This window comes from Perna viridis, chromosome 2 (genome assembly GCF_037379345.1).
Source record: "Perna viridis isolate PV_CMFRI_1.1 ecotype Kerala chromosome 2, ASM3737934v1, whole genome shotgun sequence".
Lineage (NCBI taxonomy): Eukaryota > Metazoa > Mollusca > Bivalvia > Mytilida > Mytilidae > Perna > Perna viridis.
Genome location: NC_142446.1, coordinates 44332440 through 44346135, shown reverse-complemented (window position 1 = coordinate 44346135; position 13696 = coordinate 44332440). Strand labels below are relative to the sequence as shown.

The 13696-nt window shown below is 34.0% G+C and overlaps 1 protein-coding gene across 2 annotated transcripts; it reads left to right on the top strand.

Annotated features, from left to right (window-relative positions):
* Positions 1–654: 654 nt before the first annotated feature.
* LOC148625260 (uncharacterized) lies at positions 655–12528 on the top strand. 2 transcript variants are annotated; one of them, XM_088568704.1, is made up of 8 exons: positions 655–767; positions 2524–2552; positions 5319–5500; positions 5971–6079; positions 8224–8308; positions 8783–8992; positions 9698–9864; positions 12284–12528. In XM_088568704.1, the coding sequence occupies exons 1-8, from the start codon at positions 725–727 to the stop codon at positions 12482–12484; spliced, it is 1026 nt and encodes a 341-aa protein (XP_088424830.1). In that variant the 5' UTR covers positions 655–724; the 3' UTR covers positions 12485–12528. The 2 variants fall into 2 exon arrangements, with proteins under 2 accessions (XP_088424830.1, XP_088424831.1); XM_088568705.1 differs by lacking the exon at positions 8783–8992.
* Positions 12529–13696: the final 1168 nt, after the last annotated feature.

Here is a 13696-nt window from a genome sequence, read left to right as displayed (position 1 = left end):
TATACGACAAGCTTAGCGCTGCTGCAGGCCTATTCTTTTAACATCCGGACCTGCACTTGGTCTGAAAGTAGGTGTTTGAGGAGCAGACATTTATACGTCTTTGGCATAACTGACCAGGTGTAAAATTCTGAATTCCATTTTCCATTCGATAGACGTCGAGGCTTATATTGACTATCACGAATAATAAGTGGAGTACTAGGAATTTATTTTATCTGATCATATCCTAGTACGATTTCGTATGATAAAACACTTATAAAGCAAAAGTTGGATGTTCTACACTTGAACATCATCTCCGGAAACACTTAGAGAGTAATTAAATGAGGCAGTTTGAATTCTGTTTTTTGGTTATTCAATTCAATAATTATTAACAAGATAATAATATACAACAAAATGTGACAAAATTTGCAACAAAATCAATTTTTATGTTATTTGTTAATGTGTAAGACGTTTTAAGCGTTTTTTTTTCTCGTGCAGTTGTCTAAAGGAGTCATAAATCTATAATTACTCTCGTTTATGAATGAGTTACCGAGAACCTTTTTAGTAAATAATTATTTTGTTAATACGAATAAAAGGATAAATGTCTTCCTGTCATTCACATATAAATATTTATGGAAAAGCCTTTGGAAAGAAATTCATTTTAATGACACATATCCTTCTCCTGTTAAGCTATAATTTCATTAACACATTTAATAACAAACTGATCTCTTTTGTCATCTCGGCTGAAATGAGTTCTAGTGGAGTAATTAAGCGAAAAGTTTTTGATATGGGTATGTCACACGTTATGTTTTTTTTTTCTTCTATTACATGGTGTTTTAGTATTATAAATTTGACAGGTTAATAGGTTGTTTTATTAGAATAAGTTTTAAAAAGTGTTTAAGTTTTTATAATTAGATGAAATGTTTGTTTGTTTGTTGAGGTTTAACGTCCGAGCAGCAATATTTCAGCTATATTCAGACGATGAACATGAAATTCATGATAAAATGAACATGAAATGATGATGATATGAAAGAGGGATGGGACACAAGGACAATGGGGTCGAAAAATTTTGATTGCCACTGGAAATAGGGAGAGGTGGGAAGGGTCGGGCAATTTAGCCTCCTGTGGCGGAGCCCTGTGGTTCCTACTCCGGGAGAATACCACAGCAGGGTTCTTTAAAGTGCGAGGAACGTGACATTTTTCCCAACACGGTGCACCACTATGGTTGGCGGTCAGGTCTTCCGTGTTATAGCCTGACAACCCCAGCATGTAACATGCCAGGGGTACCCCATTCCACCACCTGGGGCACACATCCCAGTTGCGCTGTGGGCAGAGCGCCCTAGCCCCCGGCTAAGGTTCTGAGCACTATTTAGTCGCCTTTACGACAAGCTTAGCGCTGCTTCAGGCCTATTCTTTTAACACCCGGACTTGCACAGGGCAACTATAAAAATAAAAATATTTACAAACACTGTTATAAGAAACTATACAAAATAGGAAGAACTTAATGTTTTTTGTTAATTCCGTGTTGGTGTAAAACACGGAGTTCCTTTACCCTCTTCACTCTCTGTAGATCGCTCCAGATCGTGTTTTGTTCCACGATGAAGATTTTCATTAACTATGATTTCTCGCGTAATCTGATATTCAATGTGAAACTAAAATACATCTGGTGGACTTTTCCTGAAATTTCTGCATTGTTAGATTCCTTAAAAATGTTTTATTTTGTTTGAAAAAGGTGGGTTTTTTTTTGGCCCCGTGCAGGTCCGGGTGTTAAAAGAATAGGCCTGCAGCAGTGTTAAGCTTGTCGTGTAAGGCGACTAAATAGTGCTCAGAAACCTAGCCGGGGGATAGGCGCTCTGCCCACAGAGCAACTGGGATGTGTGCCCCAGGTGGTGGAATGGGGGTACCCCTGGCGTGTTACATGATGGGGTTGTCAGGCTATAATACGGAAAACCTGACCGCAAACCATAGTGGTGCACCGTGTTGGGAAAGATGCCACGTTCCTCGCACATTAAAGAACCCTGCTGTGGTATTCGATAGGAGTAGGAACCTTTGCGCTCCACCACAGGAGGCTAAATTGCCCGACCTTACCATTCCCCCTTTTTCCAGTGGCAATCAAAATTTGTCGACCCTATTATCCTTGTGACCCATCCTTTCTTTTTTTCATTTCATGTTCATTTTATCATCCATTTCATGTTCATTGTCTGAATATAGCTGAAATATTGCTGCTCGGACGTTAAACCCCAACAAACAAACAAACAAACCTGTCCTATTTCATCTAACCCAGATACAGCATTTTATGGAGAGTCGGCGGGTGTCACCTAATCAAGTTTTAAGTGGAGTCTGGATTGCACATTTACTTTTGTTTCTCTGTTTGTTTTGGTTGTTCCGTTTTCTTTATTATATGTGTCTGATTTCCATGTCTAGCCTTTGTCCTTGGAATGCATTCTTCTGATTTCCGCTCTAATTTTTTTCCTTGATTACTTTTTTTAGACCAAACTAAAATAAATGTTTTTTTTTTTTGTTTTCACGTCGACTTATTTTTTTCAGACCACGAAGGGCATGAAAACGGAAAGAAGGTAGGCTTTCGTTTAATAGTGTAGAGTAATTAAATTTGATAACCGCTTTATTTGTTGCTGTTTTTTCGTTGTGTATTCAAAACACTTTACAAGCAATTAGAAAACAAAGTTAAATAATTGCTATTTCATTTACCGAGTATTGTAGATAAAACAGAATCGTCAAATTTAATATCTAATATCTGTCTGTATGGAAGATCTGAAGCCTTGAACAGTTTCTGACGTTTTGAACTCACTCTACATGCTGCAGACATCCTTTTCACAAAATGCAAAAATATGGCACATTTTGGAAGGAAGTGAATTATTTTACGCAACATACATCGCGACATTTTTTCGTTGGTAAAGAATGTTTTATATGAAATACGTCCAATAATTTCAAAAGGTCTGTACGCGGCGGTTAGTAAGATGGAAAACAAAAACGTTTACTGCAGAGAGGAGTTTGAGATGATCATAAAACATATAACCATTAAAAATTGTGTCCTATGCTTACATAATTTCATTTTAATTGATAAATAAAAAAGTCGTCATTAAATCATAACACCAATCTATGTATTTGATTGGGGAAAAACATTTTAGTTTTTTTCATTTATTAGCAATTGCATTCATGTTCACTCAAGAACTTTTAAGAACACGGGCTTTCATGGAAGCAGCAGTGGAAGAATGTTCAAAAATCAATGAGATTCTAGAATACTTCTATAATTTAAGGAGTGTTTCTAAATGTTTAACAAGTTATACGAAATAACCTATCGGACAAGATGAAGCCAAAAAAAAAAAAAACGTAAAAACGTAGCGATTCAGAAACAAGACCCCATCTGCATTACATTATTTATGTATTCAAAAAGTTGGTATAATCAGGCTTCTTATGTTCTTCTAGATCTCATTTATTTTATTGTATGATAGCCCCTCATTTAAAAAGTGATGAAAGGATCGACAAATATATCAGTTCCGTGTATTCTACCCTTTATATCTAAAAAAACACACTGCGGAAAAGAATACATCATTATTACATTTCTGTTTTGTGAGTATTCAAATCAATGGCAGAAAATGATTAAAAAAGCACCAAATGTGCACCTCGTCATGCCAATCTTTTTCGTCTTTCCGATTAGCCAACAAAACTTGATTTAAGGAAACACACATTCTTGAAATTGATGTTAATTCATCACTTAATAATCCTAGATTTTGTGACTACCTTTGTCTCATCTACAGAAAAGAATTTCCACTTAAGGTTACTACAGACACTCAAAAACACAGTGATTTTGATTTCCATTTAGCCCCGTGCAGGTCCGGGTGTCAAAAGAATAGGCCTGCAGCAGCGCTAAGCTTGTCGTTAAAGGCGACTAAATAGTGCTCAGAAACCTAGCCGGGGGCTAGGCGCTCTGCCTACAGAGCAACTGGGATGTGTGCCCCAGGTGGTGGAATGGGGTACCCCTAGCATGTTACATGATGGGGTTATCAGGCTATAATACGGAAAACCTGACCGCAAACCATAGTGGTGCACCGTGTTGGGAAAGATGCCACGTTCCTCGCACGTTAAAGAACCCTGCTGTGGTATTCGATAGGAGTAGGAACCTTTGCGCTCCGCCACAGGAGGCTAAATTGCCCGACCTTACCCATCCCTCCCTTTTTCTAGTGGCAATCAAAATTTGTCGACCCTACTGTCCTTGTGACCCATCCTTTTTTTTCATTTCATCATCATTTCATGTTCATTTTATCATCCGTTTCATGTTCATCGTCTGAATATAGCTGAAATATTGCTGCTCGGACGTTAAACCCTAACAATCAATCAATCAATCAATCAACCATTTTGTCAAATATCGTTCCTGGAGCAGTAACTTACCGGCTACTCCAGTTCATTCATCTCTTTTCTTTTAACTCATGCGCTTTTCTAGAACTATTGACCATTACACTAAATTACAGAAAAACTAATTGCACAAGTAAAGTTTGCCAATTGATTAATGTAAATAGTTCAGAACATTGACTTTCGTCAGAGAAATAACGATAAATTGATATTGGTTGTACGTAACCAATCTGTCATTAGATATACCAAGCTCCGAAACAGCGTCTGGCGTCCGAAATTCACTCTAGACGCTGCAGCCAGCCCTCTCAGAAAATGCAAGAATCTTGCAAAGTCGGGAAAATGTGAATGATTTTATGCGAGGTTATGCGATTGTCAAACGATGTTTGATTTGAATAATGTCAGAGAATTTCGAAAGGCCTGCCTGTCTGCAGTGGATTAATAAGAGAAGAAACGAAAGACTGCCTCTGCATGAAGCTTGCATATATACTTTCTTACACACCAGTTTTGACCTTAGCAACATGATGTATTTTTCGCAAGAAGCAAGAACTGTTCATCTTATCAGAGCACCCGATTTTTTCTTCGTGTGTTGTTCTCTAAGTTTTCCTAGTGTTGGTTTTTCTAAGACATTCCTGTTTTTATACCTATATGCCATTGGTATTGCTACATTTTTAATCATTGACTTCAACAAGCAGCACGGTGTGTGTTAGGAAGCACAACTTCCAACCCTTCAGAGCACCCGAATTCACACCGCTTCTTTGTGGACTGTTTTTTGTTGGTTACTTTTTTGTATTGTACGATTTGTTCATCGTTCGTTTTCATTTTGGTGTTTCCGGTGATGTCAGTCTTGTTTATACCCTGAGTATTTCTTGATTTCATAATAAGTAACAATGACTTTGTTGTGGCAATTTATCTATCAACCAAAAACGTTGTGTACATCATATGAATTTCTGAATCTTCTTAAATCAAATTAGAGGATACTAGAAGACTCCAAGAAATCAGAGGTGAAGTCCGTCTACAGTGGTGAAGAATATTCATGGAAGGGATACCTAAAGACAACGTATGACCCAAAACATGGAATATTCCATCATTCTCTTCATTTCGACAAACAGCAACAAGTTCCTGAGTCGATCCTGTACGGCCAATTAAGTTTGAGGTAATTTTTAAATGTTAAAATGTATACCTTCTTTGTAAGAGTTCGAGTGACAAGCAAACAAATAACCAAACAAAAACAACCAAAACAATAGATTGAGTGATTGGTGTTTAACACTCAAGCAGCAATATTTCAGCAATATCTGGGTGATAAACAAGAAATGATGACAAAATGAAAAATGGGATTTGACACAAGGATAATACGGCCACCTGGGAGTACACAACCCAGTTCCTCTGTCGGCAGAGCGCTCTAGCCCTCGGCCATGGTCCTGAGCGCTATTTAGTTGCCTTCTACGACAAGCTCAGCGCTGCTACGGGCCTATTCTTTTGACACCCGGATCCACACGGGGCAAAACAAAACAATATATACACACAAACATACATATAACGAACAAAAAACGAAAAAACAAAACACAAAACAAGCATAAAAGACACACATTTTCTTCAGAGCTTTGATTTATCTATCTTGTGCAGGGAAGAAGACCAGCTGCTATTGTTGAATGAAGATGAATTAAGTCTGGCATCACACGATAAAGTTTTGGGATTATTCAGAATATTATCATTAGATGAAAAGATACGCTTGGTAATAACATAATATTAACATACGGTTGTTTCCTACCCCTTTTTTTGGTAACAAGTTTAAGTTACATTTTAATTTTGCCTTAGCTTAGTCCCTTTAATATGTAAGGAAAAATCTCATTTTTCTTTAAAATTTGATTGTTATGTACATAATTTTGTGAAACATACAGGTATAAGGAAATCTTCTAACTGAGCAGATTGGTAAATAAACAATTATTCGCCCAGACTTCACATGTCACCTATTTATGTGGAAAGACTGAAAACTATTTGATAATAAAAGGTAGTTGTATACCGAAGCTTTTGTGAAGCAGTGCGTTATTCACGTTTGTTTTTAAAAGGCTAAACAAAATATAAAAAAAAATCACAAGCAAGAAAAAAAACCGAAAACTCAAACAATTTTTACCCGAAGCAGATCTCACCCTGGTAATTCAAAACTATCAAATGCTCTTGACGCCACGGTAAATTCATATATAAACCAGTTACTGTATATTACGATAGACATATCTTCACTGCAATAGTTTGTGTTAAAATATAAGTTGCTGTAGGAAAAAAGCCAACATATATAATGGGTGGTCACCTCAATTTAGATTATTGTTTTATGGTGTTTATAACTATTCTGAAATGCGTCTTGAAAAAAACACGTCACTCTACTTTCTGATTCCAACGGCGGATACGGGTAAAGCGGGATCGGGGTTTGAAACTTCCATTTTATTGGAATATTTATGTTTATTTTATGCTAGTGGCCGAGAATTACAGAAATTGGTTTTGATTCTTCAGGTTTAATCAAATTCAATAAAGGAAGTAGATTCATACTTGTTAAGTGTCTTGGCAAAAAAGTGAAAAATATTAATATTCCATTTTCCAATTTTTAAGTTACTGTGCCTAAAGTATCGGCCCGTCTATACGTCTTTTTTTTTGTCTTCATTGAATAAAATGAAATTAAAACCTAAACCGTTTTCATGGTGCATATAGATGCACTGTAACGACCCACGAGGTTATGATGACGACCATAAAGCTTCTGTAGTGATGACTTCAGTCTAGTAGCAACATAAGCCTGTCCTAGAAGCCTAATTGTGAAAAGTCATCAAGTTTGCTGTAAAGTTTGGTCAGTATGTTTCCTTTGTCATCGATCTCTAAATGTATGTCAAAGATATGAGGCTGACCTCACAATGTCTGTTGTATTCTTTGTCTCAAGTTCTTTGGGGGTAGATGCGATGTATCAAATCCCCGAAACTAGGATTGTTTAAAGATAATACGTCATCTATGTAGTGGGAACTGAGATTAAAGGATTTAGTTAGCTAAACAATATTTTTTTATTTCGGATCAGATCAGCTATAAAGTCAATCTCAAAAGGGTCAGCAAGTAGAGGAGTATGGAAAGCAATATATATTGCTATGTTATATGAGTTAAATACTTCTGTTATAAGCAAAGCGGTTATTGTACAGTTAACATTTACATTTGCACTTGTCATAGGTGTCGACAATTAATAAATTTTGCCAGAACGTTAAAAAGAGATTTCTTTCTCTGTTGTCATAATATCACGACTGAAGACGTCTGTGACCACATGAAAGTATTCGTTTTGAGCTAGAAAAATGAAGTGAAAATCAGTCAATGACCATTTGGATGAAAGAAGGAAAGTCTGCTATGCGCATGCCCGTACAAAGAATATATATATATATATATATATATATATATATATATATATATATATATATATATATATATATATATATATATATATATATATATATATAAACAAACAAACAAAACAAACAAATATTGTTTAAAAAAACTGATATTTTACAGGGCCGATAACCGATTTCAGGGTTCTACCTATTTGAGTAAAAATGAGTAAATTATAGTATGACCTCCCCCTCCCCCATTCGGGACACCCATCAGCTGAATTTGTTTTGTTTTGAATAAGAAAGAATATTATTTTTCCCATAGTTTTGGTACCTTCTTGTCTTAAGCAAATTACACCAATCGTTGTATTAGTCTCTATCAATGTCTATTAGCCGTTAGACTCCTTGTTTTTAAACAATAGTCTTCCTTATCATCTTCATTGTTTTTATTCTTATTTTTGTTTTTTAGTTGTTTTTTTGCGCTTACCTCATTCCACAACTTTATCACTATAGTTACAACTTACAGGTATATGCACCGAACAGGCATAGTGAACAAATACGAGAGAGGATCTTTTGTATTGTTTTGAGAAGATCAATACTACAGTCTTCAGGTAAGAGCAGTAACTAGTTAAGAAAAGACGTTATTATATTTAACAACAAATATTAAAGTAGTGAAAGTAGTGAAATTCGTATTGTTCTGTTGTCATCAATGAACTTGCATTAATTTACATTATTATTACACTATATTACGACGCTTACCCTATCAATGCACCTGGTCCATGCGCCCAGTTTTTAGTGGAGTCCGAGTTGCTCATTTGCTTTTGCTACTTTGTATGTATTATTTTTGTTATTTTATGTTCTTTGTTGTGTGTGTTTGTTTTTCATGTCTGGTTTTTATCCCTGGATTACATTCTATTGATGTCCGCTAGAATCTTGGTTCTCTTGATTTCTCTATCTAAATGATAATAAAGCAGGATTTGCGAATTATTTTACTATTTTTCGAAGGTTAAACATGATTTCTACATAATAAACATTGAAACATGTATAGATTCGCTAACCAGTTTTGTTTCAATATTTCGAATTAGGTTATAGGATCACTTTCGAAGCTGATATTTTCCACACTAATACAGTAGATGACAATTGGTTAATTTTAAGATCAGAGAGAACCATAAAGAAAACATCTACACAGAAATTTCTTAAGACAGTCACTATAGGTGGTATTCAAAAGCTTTTGTTTGGTGATGTTATTATACCAGAGTCAGTACCTTCCTGTATACTTTGGCAAGAAAACGGAAGTAAGTCCTTACAATTAATTCTTATTACAACATTTTAATGCTGGGATTGAAAGGTATCCAGTGGTTAAAGGTATTGCTGTATGTAAAAGAGTAATAAAGGGAACCAAGGTTCTAGCGGAAATCAAAAGAAAGTAATCCAGGGACAAAGATAAAACATGGAAAACAGACATACACAACAAAGAACATAAAGTAACTAAAATCATACATACAAAGTAACAAAAGCAAATGAGCAACCCAGACTCCACTAAAAACTGGGATCACGAACCAGGTGCACCGGTAGGGTAAGCGTCCTCAGTAGCCACCATTAATATATATCCGTTTTCAAGGAGTAATTCAATTCAGTGCTGTACATCGAGTTTCAGTTTACCAAAACAGGGATACTTCCTTGGTAAAATCATATAAAAATTTAAAGTAGATCACACAAAAATTAAAGTTTGGCCTAATATAGTGTACAATTGATTAACTGACAATGTGTCTGTGTATACAATTAATGTTTGCATATTGACAACCTCTGAATCTACGGTTTATATCTAATGGCTGCATAAATAAAATGCTTATGATTTAAGGCAGAAATAATTTATCTTTTAAAATAATTGATAAACTATTTTATCACCTATATTTTTACTCACCGTGTAGTGTATATATAAGAATAGATTCCCCTGTCTATTTCATTCATTTTGTAAATAATTTATTTTTAATCAACAGGTTTATTTCAGCAAGAATTGTATTGCTATAAAAAATGTTACCCGCAGATTATGCGGTTCTTTAAGCATATACAAAGTGGAAAATACATGACAATTGATCAGCATGGATGTCTTGGATTATGTTCTTGTCAAGATGGGCACCATTCTGTTGCAGGTTGTTCTCAAAAAGTTAGTATTTTTTTTGTGCAAAAACTGAATTATGTTTGCCCATGTTTTTATTTATCATAAAAATTAACAAATGATCCAAAAGAGTATATTCAATTCTGGGCTTGTAATGAAGACATCTTTTTAGCTAATCACTCAAAAACTTATTGGAACATTTTGGTGTGAAATAAATGTCTTACCTAACAAGACAAATATTTACGATGATAACGATATCAACTGGTCAAAACGACGTCATAAAGTTTAATTTCTGAGACTACTCAACTGTCAAACATTTCGCTAGAAATTCGATTCAAACGTATATGTTACATTCTTTAACAAATTATATATATATTGTCAAAAATTGTTATGGGACTATCGCTTTTAGTCCATGGGCTGGGGTGGGGGTGTCCACCGTGCAGTCCCCACTCATCAACTTCATTGTGATTTTAAGGTAATTTTATACCTCCCATTGCCGAATAAATAAAAAAAAAGAATATTCTCGGATTCTTTTTCAGTAAAAGCCTATATTTGTAACCCACTTGGTCAAAAAGTCAAGATTTTTATGACTCAATTGTTTGTGTGTCTAAGCCTTTCTGGGATAGCATGTGTGAACAAACTAATCACATTTAGGTATCATCGTATGGTCCAATGTCGCAGCTTTACAATGGTACCAAGAAAGTTGCAGTATACTTCGGGTTTTGCGGGAAAATATGTACAACCTACCCCGCCGAAAAAACCCTTAAATTGAAAAAAAATTTCAATGTCAAAACCCCTTGAGTATTAATGCTTCAGTAAAAATGACTTTTTGGTATTTTCTGTTTAGTATTATCACAAATTTTGTAGTCAGAATTAGTCAAAAATGTTAAAATGGGATTTTCGATTTTTCGGTCAAAAGTCACATAAATTCGACTCTACAAGTAATTACTCTACTAAAACGTTTTAAATTTTGTATCATTCGATAGATAATTTCATTTTCTACATAAATGAACTATAAAAAAACTAATTTTGGAAAAATAATTTTCCAAAAATGTTAAAAATATTACCCCTACCTCTAGAAAACTGGACTCAGTGTGAAACAGAATTCTCATTCTGAGCATACTGACATTGTAGAACTCATATTTTAGGCATTCATAATTAGGATAATGATCAATTCAGGCGCTTAGATTTTCCTTTTGAGGTGACAATTACTATAAAATCGGAAAAAAGGGAATTTTCAGTATTTCAGAATTTTTTTCTATATAAGTTCAAATAAGCTTTTGTGTGATATGGTATATTAATATAGTGTCTTAGCTTCAAAATGAGCCCAAGTTATAAATATTTGAACTTTTTCAAGTCAAGTTAGGTGGAAAATTTCCACACCTACCCATGATGAAAAATGCCTAACCATGAACTAAAATGTTAATATTTGGCACGTAAACAGTGAACAATAGACGTGTTTGGTACATTTGTTTTAGTTATCCATGTAAACAACTTATCTTCTCATTTCAGGTGCATTTTTTTTTCATTCAGTTTCAATGAGACAATCTTGAGATATTCATAAAAAGAAGAATTTTCGAAATTTCATATTTTCATCAATTTCACCTATAATTGGCAATTACTTTCAAGTAACGTACTTCAAACAAGCTTTTGTACATTCAAATACAACTATATGTTGCTTAAGCTTTCTAACGAGCACAAGTAATAAGTACTTGAACTTTTCCAAGTCCAGATAGGTGAAAAACTGCCACCCCTACCCATGAAAAAATACCTCAACAATAACCCAAATGTTAATTTTTAGCATATAGTCGAAGAAACAAGTTGTGTTCTTGTGTTATAATTACCGATATATTTAACATATCTTCTTTAGCATTTTTTGATAAATTCTGACTACAAAAATTGCCTAAATTCATCAAAAGAACTCCAGAAATATCAATTCTGATAATACTGAACAGAAGATACCAAATAAGCTATTTTTTTACTGGAGTATTAATACTCTAGACGTTTTGACATTGAAAAATATGTCGATTTACGATTTAAGTGTTACTGCAACTTTTTGGTACCATTGTAAAGCTGAGACATTGATAATATCTAAATATGTCAGTGTACTTTTTTGTAGAAAAAGAAGGACTTAAAAACTTAATTAATATAGTTTCATTGAACATCTTAAGATATTTTAGGCAGAATCATACTCTCATTGTTATGCACGAATAAACAAACAAATATTACTAAATATTATGTTAAATTCAAACTGATTTGAATAAGTTTATTTTAAGGGCAACTTTGCAATAAATCGAGCATAGTCTTTTGTTCAAAATTTGCATTTTTTCCATGTACGAAAATATAAATGTGAAGACAAACACATTAAAACTGAATTAACCTCAAACTATTCGTTTAACCAAAAAAAAAGGGGGGGTTTGATAACAGATCGTTTTATTAAGGTTTCGTTAAAAACTTTTTTTGCTAGGATGACAAATGTTGTGGAACAGCGTTTGAAATGCAGACAGCAGACGATTTATCTTTTCGGGTACTATTAGAATATCAGACCCAGCGGATTTTGAAGTATGAATGGAAAACACAAAAAGGATGTTTCGAAAGATGTAAGAATCATGACATTGGCTCTATTGGCAACGAATTTAAATTTGAAATCAATCCTCCAAATCCTTAAAATAAAAAAAAATGTCTTTAAACATTAAAATGTAGAATACCTTATTTTTAAGCGTCACACTTTAATGTTGTAAAAAGTCAACGTAGCTGTGATAGGTAGTTGCAGAGAAATGTCTAATAAAATCGTTGTTGTCCCTCAAACGGACGGACTTACACCATGATAAAAATATACCTCCCTCAAAGCCATGGGTATGACGTACATCTCCATTTTGCTTACTCATTCAACGTCTTTATTGTAGCGATTGAAGTACAGAAGATATCGGATTTGTTCTTTTATGATAGCTTTATTTATCAAAATGTAGATTGTGCATTAAGGAGTAGTTTTTGTAAGAATCAAGCCAATTCTGTTATATGTAATACATCCAAACAAAAAACAAAAAGTCTACGACGTTACGCGCGATGTTTGTACTTTATTGAATAATCAGTGTAAATGACTTGAATAATGCCCAATAATTGCAAATTTCGTGCAGAAGAACCACTTTCCTTTGTATTAATTTTGGAATATAAAGACATTTAAGAAATATAACACAATATTAGGCAAATTTTAATTTTAAAGTGACGCGATTTATGGTTATAACGTTTTGAATTTGGTTTTCTTTTTTAGTTTGCCGCAGATAACATTTTTCATTAATAATATATACTAAACTACGATTTCATTGCCTCGTCAAACAAAGAAGTTCTGGTATTTATCTTGGTAATATCGTATGATGTTCTTGTGACGTCACCTAAAATTCGTTCTATATGAAAAGAGGAAGAGAAAAGAAGCTTCAAGACGTTTTTTTTTTTTTTTAAATGTGAGCTATTTTACTGAGTCTTACATGATTGTTACACTGCCAATTTTGGTCCGAAATACGAGATTGACTGACGTTAGCAGCTATGGTTTGTTTAGTAATGCCCTCTTACGGGTTTAATTTTATGAGTTTTCAGAAGGTTAATTTTCTCTATTTTAACAAAATCCATATTTAATCCATTTCCGTTGTACAAGATCAAAGCATCGTCACTTTTCGGAGTCTTACAAGATTTTCTCAATTGTTCCGTAATAGTTTGCGTTGTTGATAATCCTTAATAGCATTGTGACATCATAATCCACATCGAAAATCCGACAGTTTCTATTGTATTTTACTGTCATTTACATAATTATCTACCTTGATTTTGAATTCTTCAGTACATTCTATATATTTTTATCTGCTAAGAAGTAGGTTTATATGAAAAG

Coding starts and splice junctions, on each gene's coding strand:
- LOC148625260 (XM_088568704.1), top strand. CDS start 725: ATGAGTTCTAGTGGAGTAATTAAGCGAAAAGTTTTTGATATGG. Junction 6,080..8,223: donor TAGATGAAAAGATACGCTTG/GTAATAACATAA, acceptor TACAACTTACAG/GTATATGCACCGAACAGGCA. Junction 9,865..12,283: donor TTGCAGGTTGTTCTCAAAAA/GTTAGTATTTTT, acceptor TTTTTTTGCTAG/GATGACAAATGTTGTGGAAC.